At 31.3% G+C, this 15398-nt stretch overlaps 1 protein-coding gene across 9 annotated transcripts in view; it reads left to right on the forward strand.

Moving 5' to 3' along the window:
* CACNA2D1 (calcium voltage-gated channel auxiliary subunit alpha2delta 1) overlaps positions 1-15398 on the forward strand; it is a 450405-nt gene that overhangs the window by 303997 nt on the left and 131010 nt on the right. For all 9 annotated transcript variants that reach the window (XM_039849431.1, XM_039849432.1, XM_039849438.1 and 6 more), the window contains one exon: positions 6957-7088. In XM_039849431.1, the coding sequence (XP_039705365.1) occupies positions 6957-7088 (132 nt within the window). The remainder of the gene's footprint in view (positions 1-6956; positions 7089-15398) is intronic.

The following is a 15398-nucleotide window of genomic DNA, read 5'->3' on the forward strand; positions in this document are numbered from 1 at the left end:
GCTTCCAGCTTCATTTTTATGCTCTCATAGTTTCTGATTCTTATTTTTAAACTCACATATTCCATTTCCTAAATAAAAGATGTATGTTTAGGGCATTTTCAGCTGTTTTTGCTTGCTCAAAATTTAGCAGGCTCTATGTTTACCGAAATATTCTAGTATATAGAAATAGATATTTTAAAAAATTTACAATTTTAATTACAAATAGTGAAATTTATGATGAAAATTACTTTGTATCAATGGAAGAAATTGTACTATTTCAGATAATCACTCTAAAGCTCCTGGTTTAGATTTACAAATTAGGCCATGTTCCCAAATTTAAAGTGATAATATTTCAACTATATAGTTTCAGTGAAGAAATAAATTAGGAGGTGAACGGAAGGAATATGGCTTTATTACAAAATAAATGGGGAGAATCACATTCCGATTGCTGTATATAAAAGAAGTATGTTAATTATTCAAGTACCAGAAAATAATAAGACTAAAATAACATACAGAAATGTAAAATAGGAGCTGTTACCTATGTAAGACATCTAAAGATATACATGCTACAATTTTCTAATCCGTCTAAGGAAAGAACTACAATAAAATCATGTTCACTGATTCCCTTTTATTCATAAGCTTATTTGACATTCATACTAACCCTGAAGGCTATCTAGGATTCCATGTTCATTTTTTAGTTGAAAGAACAACAGAAGCACAAGAGATGAAATTACTACTTTTAAGTAGCCTGTTGTGCCAGTGATAGAGACTCTTTGCTACCAAAGTCACTAATTTTGTTTGTTGTTGTTGTTGCTGTTTATTGATTTTGATAATATTAGGAAAAGAAAAAAACTTAGAATGGTGAAAGATAAACAGAATTTTTACCATGCCTTCTATTTTTATGCTAGTTCTTTGCAAAATCGCTACCCTCCTCTAAGAAAAATCTTACAATTTTCATTTTATTGAAAATGACATTAAAAATCCTTCAATTAATAAATATGAATGACATTAGATCCTATCATCTTCTATTCCCCTTGCATTATTCTTATTTTCTTTAATAATAAAGTGGATTACTTCTGAGCTCCTTCTATGTGCATCATAATTTGCAGATTTCATTAAAGCAGAACAGCTGTGTTCTGGGTATTAATCAGGTACTCAATCTATTGGAAGCTAAAGACATAAGAAGCAAGACCGGAAATCTCAGTAATGTGGGAGTTAGAGAACTGACAAGGACAAGGGCCTTTTAATATTTGTACCAAATTAAATGTAGGAATACAGGCTTATCTCCTCATCAGGGTCTACGTGTGCCTTGGAGCCTTCTGTTCTCCCATCCTCAGTGGGAGGTGGAGTCTAGTGCCTGAGACGTAATTAGAGAGATTAGATTTGGTCTTCCCATCTCCCTATATTTTATTAATCTTTCATTTACACTGGGATTAGATGAGATTCCCTTAACCAAATTCATTGAAAAGATTTGTTCATTTTAATATTTATGCATGCTGTTAAGTCCTTAAAGTGGATTCTTTTTGTCTGTGCACTTAATTGGATCAGTGGGTTTCTTCTTATTAACATTTTTTCTTTTTAGAGATTAGGGTTGATGAATTAAATTAGTGACATCTGGCTCAGCTCATCTGTTAAATACAACTTTTTTAATGACTATCTTATATACTATGGAATAAAATGAACATTTGCTATGAAGATAAAATGTTTAGAATCACACACTAAGTGTTGAATCGTTAAAAACAACAACACCAAAGCAAAACTCTAATAATCTGTGAATGTCCAAAAGCAGAGGATGAGAGAGGTAACATTTAATGGCACTAAAAAGTCACTTTGAAATCTTTACCTTTTTCAGGTATGAGAATAGTGTGTTAGTTTCTAGGACTAAAATGAAAATTTACTCAACCCAAAGGGTGTCAAAATATAGCCTGAAATATTTACATAATTTAATATCATGAAATATTATTTAAATATATATGTGTGTGTATATATATATGTGTTTTATTTTTGTCATCTAAAAAAGCAGATAACAGAATTTCACTGGAAGTGTCATTCTAAAAGTTAAATGAGATAACGAATAGTAAATGGTTAACATACCTGCTGGCATGCAGTATGTACTTAATAAATATTATTGACTTTGTTATTACCGGTGGCAATTATTTAAATATAGGCTAATTTTATCTCAACACAAGGCTATGATAACAGAATGCTATTTTGGGTTAAATGGAAATTGTATAATAAACATTTTGGCCAGTTCTCTTGTTTTAATTAATTGTATCACATTTACCATTATTAAAAAATAATTTTTAGTATCTAGTCTCTTACATAGCTTCAGTATCAACAGGTCTTATCAAAGACTTGTCTAAGCTATTTTATGTTTTACAAAATACATTTTTGATACAGACTTCCAAAGTTACTTTGTATTTTACATAAATCATAACAAATATATTTTTCTTTTTTCTACTTTTTTTCTGTTTAATTTGAATTCTGTAGTTGACATCATAAATAACCTTAAGGTTTTTCAAATAGTATATAGTGCCTTCAATGCATGATGAAGCTCTGAACCCTGAATAAGTCAGCAAAATGTATCCAACTTAAAAGGGAGCAACAGTGCAACACTGTATGGGTTGAAGTTTAAGGAAGAAAATTGAGTCAGAACTTGACTACAATTCTGTATTCTATATCATAAACAAGATATAGATATAAGTCATGTACTTTAGAATAAGCCGCAAATGTAAGGTGCTTCTTTTGTGCTGTTACAAATTAGATTTTTCTTTCTTCCCTTGAGAAGCCAGATTGAACAATAGAGTGCTCTCAAAGGAAATCGCTGAACACCAAGGCCGTGTTTTTGAAAACTAAGTGTAAGAAGAATAGAGATGTATGCTTGGTTTTTACATCAATTATCAGTGAAATCCTGTTATACCATTCAGAAGATAGGCCCCAAAGTCAAGGTTTGCTTTCTCAGCATCCACTGCTTTTAATAGGTTTAGCCTTGAACATCCACAAAAGACTTATTTTTACAAAATCTAATTTTCTAACAAAGATAAAGATCTTTGTTTCTTAAAAGTTGACAGAAAATTAGGACTAATTTTGCTCTTAAAGTAGCCATAAGACACTTAGTAAGTTCATTAATTACTGGCAGTAGGTTGAAGTCTAGATCACCAGTTACTCTTATACAGTGAAAAAAAAAATGTCACTCATATACTTCTAATCTACATTTAAACAAGAAATTAGAAATTTATGCGAATGTAAAACATTACTGTTTTGGGGGTATTGGAGGAGAAGGAGGGCATGTGACTTATATCTATATCTTGTTTATGATATAGAATACAGAATTGTAGTCAAGTTCTGACTCAATTTTCTTCCTTAAACTTCAACCCATACGGTGTTGCACTGTTGAGAATAGAAAATTGAAAACACCTTTAAATACTGCTAAACGATTTGTAGAAAACCAGTCAGAACTACATTCTTAAATATATCTATCCAAATAAAAGTTGTAAAATGTTATTTTTGGCCAAGAAATATTCCAAGTTTTAAAAATATATTTTATTCTGGAATCTTGTATGAAACATTATTTGGCTACTAAATTATATCAGTGTTTCAGCAATTAAATAAAATCCTTCGAATTTTGATTTCTTGCTCTGGACTTTCAAATAAAGATTGAGACTTATAGAAAAGTAATTTTTAAAGTGTTTATAACATATAGTGACAAATGGAAACTTACTTATAATCTGTTGAACTTTAGTGAGAGTGCCACAATTATTTTTTGAGTGTTAAGTCTTATGTGAATATAAATTCTTCGTAGGATTAAAGATCTCCTAATAATCACTTTTTACTTCACAAAGGCACCTGGCTTTTTACCCAGTTGTAACCAGAATAGTTCATTGAAAACATCTTTCTGCTTACAAATTTAAGGGAAAGAGAAAAAGAAAAAAATGCGTGTGTCAATATAATGAAAGTAGCAGGGGAAGAAAATATTCAGGAAATGATATATATTTGTTTTAGCATGGCCAATATTCTTCATTAGTTTTATTATTCCATCATCCGAAGATTACCCAGTTATTTTATCCTGAGTGATGTTTAACTGAATTTAGCTCAGCAGTTCCTTTAAGTCAAGCTCTATCTGAGTTATGCTAATAGCATAGAAATGGAGAAATGTCGGGCTCCTTACTAATTCTAAATTAAGCTATCATTTAATTTTACAAGGTTAAGAAGGTAAAAATCTGCTCATTTCAGGAAACCCAAATAATGTTTATTAGCTAAATGTAACTCATAATGTGAATCAGAAAAAATATAGCCAAATAACCAATGTAAAATAGTATTCATATTTGTTTGTTTGCTTTGGTGCTTTAAATATTTTCTTTTACATTTTCAGTTGCTCTCAATGTAATTTGAAGAAAAATTTTCCTAGTTCAGCAATTTATTTTACTTTGTATTTTTGGTGTTTTAATAAGTTTGAATGATATGATTGAATGAATGACTCTTGCTTGAACAGTCTCTGTTTAAGGACTGGAGATCTGTTCTCTCTTCATAGTATAAATCCCTTGAATTAGAACTATTAGATGAAAGACTACGTGTGTTTTTGATAGATAGCTGCAGCCAAACTCTCCTCTAAACAGGCTGTACTACTTTTGCACTCTCATACCAACTTTGAGTTTTGATTTCTTGCTCAGGACTTTCAAATAAAGATTGTGACTAATAGAATAATGATTGCACTGAAAAATCTTCATAAATATACAATGACAAATGAAAGTAACTGTATCTTCACTCATTACTATATACTATCTATCATCAAGTTGATAAAACTTGCTCAAGTGATAGGTATACAATACCACTTCTTTAATTCTGAGTAAAATTTAAAATCCATGCAAGTGCCTTTTCTGCAGATATTTTATGTATTTTGCTCATTTACAGGTGAACAAATTTTGAAAAAAAAGTTTTGAAATCTAATAACATCTAGTCTGAAAAAGAGAATTTTCAAATGTATAAGTGGCAAATTTTAAAACATATCACTATGATGATAAGAATATTTCAGAATATTTCAGCTTGACTTTTCTCCCAAGTATATAAAAGTATAATTCACAATCAGTGTATCAGAGCCTAATATTTAGTAAAGTTATCAAATAAAATTTAAAACAAATTAACAGCCTTGAAAATAAATTAATTTTATTAAAAATAGTTAGATATCAGTTGTTGCTTAATGTGAATCAAAGAGTAAAGGAAATTGAAGAGATAGTTAGAATAGATTGGGATTAATGAAGTCTATCTGGATCATAAATAAACATTATTTGTTCAGTGGAATATGACTGTTAAATTCATGAATGTTTAAAGAAAAGTACGATGTCCCTCTTTTTCTGTGATATTTTGTATATTACTATAAATATTCATGATAGTGAATATCAGTTCAGGTTATCTATGTGAATAGAAATTTTCATATAACTGGTCACTTCATGTTCATGGGATCATGCTTTTGCATATGAATTCACTAATCTCTCAGATGCACTATGAATCTGACCCAGCTCATGAATATTCACACACACACTGATCTTTCTGGAAGTAATCACATCTATAAAGATGGAAATCTTATTAGTTTTCAATAATGAGAAATGTATTAGGATGCTGCTCCCCGAACAATTTTACAATACTCTGTTTTTACTTTTTTGTAAATGATAGACTTTAATATATAAACACATATCCTAGACATCTTTCTTGATAGACACTCTCCTTACCTTTAAAGAAAAACTTGCGCATGATTTAAAACCATGATTACATTTGCTTCTTTTATGTTCTGTGGTCATTGGAAATAATAGAAGTTAAACAATATCTCCAGTCCTTATCCCAAGCTAATATCCACTTTTTAGACTTGGTTATAGATTCTCAAATTCAAAGTAGTCCAACGTGCTAATCTGCTGGGTGCATTGTACATATTTTACTTATAAAGATCGAAAAAAAAAAAAAGATATGAGATTATCTGCCATCTTTTTGTGTAAAGGGAAAATAATATTATAAGCCAGTAAAATATTTACTATGTTAGATATGAGATGCTCTGATCAAAAAGACCCATAATTACAAATTGTATGTTATTGGAACCCATATTATATCCCACATTATAATGCTTCCCTTTCATTATGAGTGGCATATATTTGGTAATATCTGTCTAAGATCAGTCAGCAGTTGCAAGAAGGTATCCAAATCAATGACCTGACCCTCATTAGCACCATGCTCTAATTATTAATTGAACTAACCAGAAAAAAAGAGAATGATTGTTCATAAAAGTAGTGATAAACTATCAGCTACTTCTGGTTCCTAACCCTGATATTGTCAAACCTCTGAATGAATTTTTTCTTTGTAAAAATGCATATTTTTTGTTGTGTAAACACACTTAATAAACTATAATAATGACAATTTTTTTTTAAAACTTGTAACAGATCAGATTATGTTAGTATATCACAGAGAATCATTAATAGTTGAAGTAGGTGGTCATCAGACTGTGCTCTGAGATGTCCTGTAGGTTTCTTCAGAACCACCTCAAATGGAGGAATGCTTCCTATCCCTTCTGAACTAGGAGAGCTGTTACTGTTTTATGTATCACAGTCATTCTCAGAAGGGAGCAATTTGGCCCTCCGAGAACTATCTGACAATGTCTGGAGACAATTTTGCTTGTCACAGCAAAGGGAATGGTACTGGCATCTAGTGGGTAGAGGCCAGAGATAGTGCTTAACATTCTACAAAACACAGGACAGCTCCCACAACAAAGAATTACCCAGCCCAAAATGTCACAAAGGCCACTATCATGTAAAAATCTGTTTGAAGAATAATTCCATGTCTAAACTTTTTGATAGCCACTGGATGAGAGCATGTTTATAGGTAAAGCAATGAAAATGTATAGCATTATTTTGTAAATAAATGAAGACTGATTTAATTGTTAATTATAAATTTGTACTGATTTTTTCTTTCTTTCTTTCTTTTTTTTTTTTTAGCAACAATTGTGTTAAATGAACTCAACTGGACAAGTGCCTTAGACGAAGTTTTCAAAAAAAACCGAGATGAAGACCCTTCATTGTTGTGGCAGGTGTTTGGCAGTGCCACAGGCCTGGCCCGATATTATCCAGGTAAGTGCTCATTGTTTCAATAGGTAGCAGGTAACGTGCTAAGTCTTAATGTTTCTTGAGAATACTCTGTTACCTTCTCTTACATTGTAAGAAAAAAGATGGTTGTCAGGCTACTTTTAAAAGGAAAGGGTATTTACCCTTACCTGGCTCTATATCTACCAAAATCACTTTAAACCAAAACACTTGAGAAGCAGCTGGAGTGCTGGTTATCCTAGACCCTAAAACAATTCTGAGATAAAGATCCAACTGCTCCACGTGGACCCAGGTGTGAGTCACATTAGAATATTGAATAACATTTTTAGAAACTAATTGAAATCTTTCTCTCTAGACTTCAAGTTTGTGCTTCTGTGTAAAGTGTTGATGCTTTTCTTTAGACAATGAATTAGACTTGTTAAAATTAGTATGACAGGAAATAAAATGAAATTTTAGTGAAAACAGCTTTTTTTGTGTTAGGTTGGATTCATTCTGAAGGCATCTTAGTGATGGTATACAATGAAGATGAACATATTTTATTAATTAAAATGCATAAGCCCATGTTTAATGTCATTTATTCTTATAAAAGAGGGTAAAGAGAAATAAATCCATAATAAAAATGAAAAGTTAATCACTAGTACATCCTGAGAACCTGTTTAAAGCACTTTTAGTGAAATGTCTGTTGGTATTTTTAACTTCCTCACTTTTTAGAACATGCTGACAAGCACAGATGCATTTCCTTTCTCAAAGGCATGGCCTGAGTTATGGGACACATACTAAGTAATTTGACTTTAAATAGTATAGCGTATTCTTTCTGAGACTTGAGTTTTTCTAAACATGCTAAACAAATAGAATTAGTCACAATAAAAAGTATCACAGCAGCAAAAATGTGGTAAAATAGAAATTAGATAATATATAGCTTCGTGTGGCAATAGCAATGAATAAAAGTATGTCAGCATCATCAGACTGAATAGCACCCAAATTATGTAAAGACATATAGCTTCATGGTTGCAAATGCCAAATAGTAAGAGCGATTAATTTTTTGCAGAAATTTAATGGGCTAGGAAATGCCTCCTTTGTATTTCCATGTTGAAAAAATCACCAGTTAATAAAATATTAATGTTAATATCTGGCATGGGGAAAATATCACATAGGTTGTTCTAATAGTGGAATTTTCTACTTACGGAAATATTGTTCAGTATAATGCAACCCTTTTAAAATACTCTTATGTTATTAATATGTTAAATAACATATATCGGGAGATTGAAAATTTTAGTATATAAGGTAATATAAAGAGAAAAGCAACACTACTCATGCACACAATAAACCAGATATAAAAAACCTTAAAGTTATATCAGGTCTTAGAAAACATTTATAAGTATATTTTTGAAATATAGGAATTAGACATCTGATAACCTAAGCTTTTAAGTCTTTTAAAATATATTACCTCAATACAAAATTTCATATATGAGCAGTTGAGTGAAAAGAGGAAAAAAGATAAAAGAAAATTAGGATAGTGATGAGAAAACAAGAGCCCAATACCAGAGGGAAATTGATGATGTTGGAGGCGGGGGGAAGAAAAGACAAATAAGGACTGTAAGAGAAAAATAGGAAGGAGAGCAAAGGGAAAACTGCACATAACAGGGGAGAGAGAATATTGGAGTTAAGGGATGGAAGGAAAGATAGGTTGTGCTATGAGCACAAAGATGGCTCTTCTTACAAATGTCAGTTAACTTTTAAACTTACTAATAAATCATCTTCTAAATTCTTTCATTTTAAATGCTAATTGAAGATAATGACTTTAATTTTTTAACACTTCATATATTTTCAAATGTGTTGACATTTTGTTCACTGTATTTTAGAAAAGATCTGAATCCATGTGGTCCTCAAGAATGTTAGCTATGGAAGCAACCCTGTGCTCTCCTGCAATACCTCATTTTTGAGCAGTGGGTTGGCAGACAGATTGATTCACTGAATGACTGATGGGCTGAATTCATTTACCCATTAGAGGGGGTTATTTAAAATGGCTGTCTTGACTGCCATTGATACAATTTCAATTTTAGTGAGTCTGTTACAGAGTTGTTCTGTTTATTTTATATAAAATGATTCTTTTAACTGCTATTGATGCAATTTCAATTTTAGTGAGTTGTTCTATTTTTTTTTTTATTATTTAACATACAAAAAGCTGAGCAAAAATATACAACTTTATAAATTAGGAGGTATATACCTGTGATACCGTTACTATAATCAATGTCATAAACATCCATCATCTCCAAAAGTTTCCTCCCACCCTCTTATTTATCATTATATATTTTTTGATGAGAATACTTAGCACAAAATTTACCCTCTTAGCAAATTTTAAAATACAGAACATAGCATTGTTAACTATAGGTACTAGGCTATACAGATCTCTAGGACTTATTTATCTTGCATAACTGAAACTTTGTACTCTATGACTAATACCACCCCCACCTGTTTCCCACTTCTCCCAACCCCTGGCAACCACCATTCTACTCTGCTTTTATGGGTTAGACTACTTTAGATTTCTTGTTTAAGTGGTATCATATTGTATTTGTCCTTCTGTGTCTGGCTTATTTCACTTGGGATAATATCCTCCATGGTCATCCATATTGTCACAAATGGCAGGACTTTCTCTTTTTTTTAAGGCTGAATGAGTTGCTCTCTATGATAATAATGGTATAATAAAACCAGGTCTCTTTAGCAAAGACATTAAGCAATATTATAATTTAAAAGTGGAACTATCTTCTGTTTATACTGACATGTTTTCAACACCTTTAACACCTTTGCCAAGTTGAACGCTTTTTAAAATGAAGTGATTTTTAAAAATTTCTCAGTAAACCATACCCATCTCTCTGCTTTTAGCCTTACCATTTTGATACAGGCCAAAGTAATGTAGAGTAGCTCATTCTTGATTCTTAGCTGTTAAAGCAAAGGTCAAAAATAGCCTTTCAATATTGCTAATTATCTTATATCTGAGCAAAAATAGAATATATTTTACTTTTACTTAAATGGATGAAATTAAGTTAATAAGTTAACTTAATTTAAAATAAGTTATGTGAAAATAACAAGACTTGGACCTCAGGCTAGGATCTGCCTGCTGTCTGTGAGAAACTGGGAGGGTCTCTTAAGTTTTCTGAACCTTAGTTATCAAATCCAAAAAATATGAACCCTAACTCTCAGTTTATCTTCTGAGGGTTTTTGTGACCAATCAGATAATATAATAAAAAGTACTTTGAAAATACAAAACTGTAGGCATTTTTATGGGAGTGAATATCAACTAGATATTCTTCATGTGAGAAATTAAAGAACATAATTGAGGTTACAATTATTTGACAGGAAGAAGAAACAGATGTGGAAGGAGTTCCAGACAGACAACTGAGCAGTAACAGCTGGCAGTGACCCTGCGTGGTCAGACCATGTAGGTTTTACTCTATGACTCTAGTTAAGTCATTTCTCTGCAGGGTTGCCAATAAAGTAAAGGATGCCTGGTTAAATTTCAATTTAAGATGAGCAACAAAGAACTTTTTAGTTATAAGTATGCACTATTGGGGAAATTTTTACAATAAAAAGAAGTATTTTTTATCAAAATTCAAATTTAAGTGGATGCCCTGTATTTCTTTTTGCCAAATCTGTCAACCCTGTCTCTCAGGCTCTGAGTTTCTATATATTTTTTTTAATGTGGGAAAATCAACTTCCCCATTACATCACAGAATTGTTGTATCAAAAAAAATCTATTTCAGATATTAACTCAAATGTAAAATTTTATAATTTTCTTTTAATTCTATAAACTACCTTTTAAAAAAAAAACTTTAGCTACAATTATTAAAAATAAAGTGTTTTGCAAAACAGAACACTGACTCAAAATAGAGTCACAGAAATATTCTTGCTCAGTGTTCTGATGCTCCTTGGAGCAGGGCTACATGGTGTGAGTGGGTTAAGCAAGTATATACCGAAGGCCAGGGTGTAAATCTCGCTTCCATCACTTGATGTGGTGTTAACCTTTGGAAAACACGGACTTCAGCTGTGAAATGAGGATTATAATGGTTAAATTGTAGAGTTAAGAAATAAATGTGCTTCTTAGGAAATTGCCTACATGTAGGGGAAAGTCAGTGATAGTTGGCCACCCTCAAGATTTCCATTTATCATATTTGAACTACATGGAGACACTGCTGGCTTCTAATAAGGAGATGTCTGGAGTTGACATAATATAAAGGCATTTCTGCAGAGATGATTTTGAATAGCAGTTTGTTTGGTAATTAATGGGGATTTGAACTCTAACATCTGTCATCGGACTGAAGATCAATAAATTGCCTGTTTTCATTTAATTGACGTGTAAAAATAAGCTATAAACATGATTGCTGTATTTTTTTACCCTCTTCCTCCTTTTTCCTTTTCTTTTTCCTTCTCTTCCTCTGACCCATCCCATCTTTCTCTTTCTCATCTCCAACTTAGAAGGTAGGTGGGCTGTGTGATAATAAAATAAACATTATACTGGAGGAAGAGGAATTCTTGATCCACAGTAAAACCACCATCAGCATAATTGTATACTTTGGCTGTCATGTTACATCTCTGAACTATTTCTTCACCCGTAACTGGGGAGGATTGAAGATTTCCAGGGCAGTCACTAAATTTATCTACTTATACTTCTAGACCTTTCACATTTGCTAAGTCCACAATGTGTTTTGTAGGATAACTAGAGTAAATTGCCCAAGACATACAGATAGCTTCCTGGCATAGCTGAAGCTGGAACCCATGTCCGGTGATGTCTTCTTCATTGTTTATGTGCTGGTAGTAAAATCACTTTAAGTGTTTTACTTTACAAGCTCTTAACTGATTAATATAATTGACTTTAAAGCTATTAAAACTGCTTTCAAGGGCAATCAACTTTGTAAATTCTCACCCATCATAAAAAACTATAGGTATAAACTACTCATTTCATCTATTAGTATCTTCTGAAATTGTACCAATTACTGAAGTAATTGGGATTGTAAATTAGGAGTTAGTGACTCATTGAAATGCCAATGTAGACAGCACGTATTTTTTTAAAGGTAATTAGTTGCATTTACCAAAAAAAAAAACCTAAAAATCAGCTTCATGACATTTTCTTAATGTCTTATTAATTATTTGTTCTTTCTCTGCCAGCCCTCATTCATTCATTTAAAAAAAAACATGAAGTTACAATAAAGGGATCTGGTATATGTTGAGTTACTGTTAAATATACTTCTGGGAGATATTTCCTTGTTTTATCTGCTAGAATTTTGCTGGAATAAAATGCAAAAAACTTGTGTACAAATTATACAGAATGAAATATTTTTCCATATAGGTACACAATTGTTCTTGAGTTGTTTAGCACTTCTTGAAAAATAGCTCAAATATGTTTTAAATATCTAATAGCAGATGAGTAGGTAGTTGAAAGAATCCTTTTTTGGTTATTTATGGAGTTATTTGATAGATTTCTAGCCAATTTGAAGAAAATGGGATAGCAAAGGAGTTTCAACATTTTTTGGTGTTTGGAGAAGTACCGCTTTCAGTGATCAATTATCTTTAAAAAGCTCCCCCCCTCCTTTTTTTTACTTTGATATTTGTGAATGTATACAAGAGTTAAGTACAAATGTGTTCAATTAGATTTGTTGATCACTGTATAAACAAACTTTAAATTGAAATGATTACTCATTACTTTTTATGTTAATAATTATTAAAGTCCAGTGTGTTAGTTAGGACTAGTTTAGCTACCAATGACAGAAAATTCAAAATAATTGTTTATTTCAATACTATGGAAGTTTCTTACTCAAGTCACAGAATATCAGTTACATAGACAGGGGCTGATAGAGAAGTTTCACAGATAAGGGGCCCACATTTCTGTTTTATTTCTCTGTCATCCTCTGAGTGTGTCATCTGCTTCAGGGTCCACCACTACTACTTGTGCTCTTTCTTAAGTGACAATGAATTGTATTCCCTTACTTTTTAAGAGTACTTCCTGGAAGTCCCATGAATTCTTTCCTCTTATGTGATGTTGGCCAGAATATAGTGGTCTCCAGGTCATGGTTACCTTCAAGGTGGCTATGTATATGGTTAAAAAGCAGGAGTAGTACTAAGAAAGGGAGAAGAGATCCTTGGGGACAAAAAAACACCTCTCCCTTGATTACTCGGTGCAAACCTGTGTTTTAAAATAAAGTGTTTCTGCTCGACAGGAATTTTCAATCTAATCAGGGAGTCAAAATGTATACATTTGAGATTTAGATTGCAATACTAATCATTAAATAATTAAATGCCATATAAATTAAACTGTAGCAATTGACTTATTATAGCAGTTTTGAAAAAGATAAGGTAATTATAGACTAGAGTTATGGGTGAGGTCTATAAACTATCGATTGAAAATCAAGTCAGTGAAGAAGAAAAGGCAAAACGTTTTTAGAGGAAAGAAAGATGTAAAGTAAAAAACAAGGGAAGGTTGGAGTCTAGTGAGCCAGCTAATCTAATAATCTGTTATGGAAAAATAGTGATGTTGAATCAAAGGTTTATTAATAGCAGATTAATGAGACCTTGAATGTCAGAATGATTTAGAAAATATCACAAACATTTTGGGCAGTGAAATACTGTGTGGTTAAATCAGTGTTTATTCTGATTGGAAAGAGAAACACTTAGAAAGCCTTGGCCAAAAAAGTATGCTGTTATAATGGTCAGATGTAGAATTTTAAAGATTTGAATGAGAGACCAAATAGAAATAAAAAAGAAAAATCCTTGGATATAAAAAATGAGGATTTTAGAAACCTTACAAAATAGTAAATGGATCGATACACTTACATATGGCTAAATGATTACAACTGTAGTGTTAGCTAACACCTGTATCACCTCATGTAATCACCATTTATGTTTTTGTGGTGAGAACATTTTAGATCTACTTTCTTATTAACTTTCAAGTATACAATACAGTATTATTAACTATCATCACTGTGCTGTGCATTAGATTCCAAGAACTTATTCATCTTAAAACTGGAAGTTTATACACTTTAACAACTCCCCATTTTCCCCATCTACCAGCCCTTGGCAACCACCATTCTACTCTGCTTCTATGAGTTAGGCTTTTTTAGATTTTGTATATAGTATTTATCATTTTCTGTCTGAGTTATTTCACTTAGCTCTCATATAAGGGTATCCAACCAACACTTTGCCTTAAGCAAATACAATGTTATATCTGAATTATATCTCAATAAAAAGGATAAAATGAGAAATAAAATATAAAGATAAATAAACTTAGTGACAAACATAAGGTATAAGTTAATTATCATTTTTAGCTTGAGTGCGTATGAGAATGTTTACTGAAATAAAATATCAAGTATTTTTATTTTTGTAGTACAGTGATAAGTTTGATTTAGAACAGTCAAATTTGAGGTGTTGACAAGAGAGTGCAGAACAGTTCTATTTACACCCAAGCATAGGATTTGTATTTTGAATTATATGATTTGCTTTGCTATATATAATATCCATCAGTTATGTTGTCTCGGGGGCACATCTTATATAAATATAAAACTGTATATTATTTTGAAGTTCTCAAATGATTCTGATTTATAGAGGTGATTCTGTAGCCTTATTTTTGTTCCCTTTTGTATAACCTCATCTCTTACCTGTCTTTTTTTCATATATAAGGGTTGTCTTTTTTTCATATATAAGGGTTGTAGTAGTTGTTTGCTTTGCAGTCAACTGTGGATCTATTTGTACTTAAATTAAATGATTTATTTTTTCACTCACAGGTGAGAGTAGTTAAAAAGATGCTAATATGAAAATGCAATCGGCTTATAATTTGATGGGGGATAATGCTGTATATAAAATATGTGAATAAGTATGGTTAAAAACCTTTAGCTTCTAAACAATATCTCTTTTTAACTTGTAAAAGATAACTCTCATTCTGCTCCTTTTTCCTTTATATATTGCTAAATTTCTATACCTTATGCTGTCCATTTAAGATACTAGCATCATCTTTGCTAATGTAATTTATTTTACGTTCAGTGTATTTTATTAAGAAAATTCCAAACATTTTTGTTGAAAATTTGGAAAACTTTTTAAACATTTTTCTCAGGTATACCAAATATAAAATTTTTAAGAAATATATTATTATCACTGTTATCTAAGAAGATTCATTAACTTACAAAAACTGGAAACTTATTCCCATAGAATCATAATTTTTTTGTGAATATATTATCATTATCATCTAATTGGATTTATTTATTTACAAAAACAGTAAACTTTTTCTCTCCCAGAGTTTACATTTTTCCTTATGTAGCACATATCTGAAATTATTTACCAGTAAATCATTCT

Source organism: Pteropus medius, unplaced genomic scaffold, assembly GCF_902729225.1.
Source record: "Pteropus medius unplaced genomic scaffold, Ma_sr-lr_union100, whole genome shotgun sequence".
Classification (NCBI taxonomy): Eukaryota; Metazoa; Chordata; class Mammalia; order Chiroptera; family Pteropodidae; genus Pteropus; species Pteropus medius.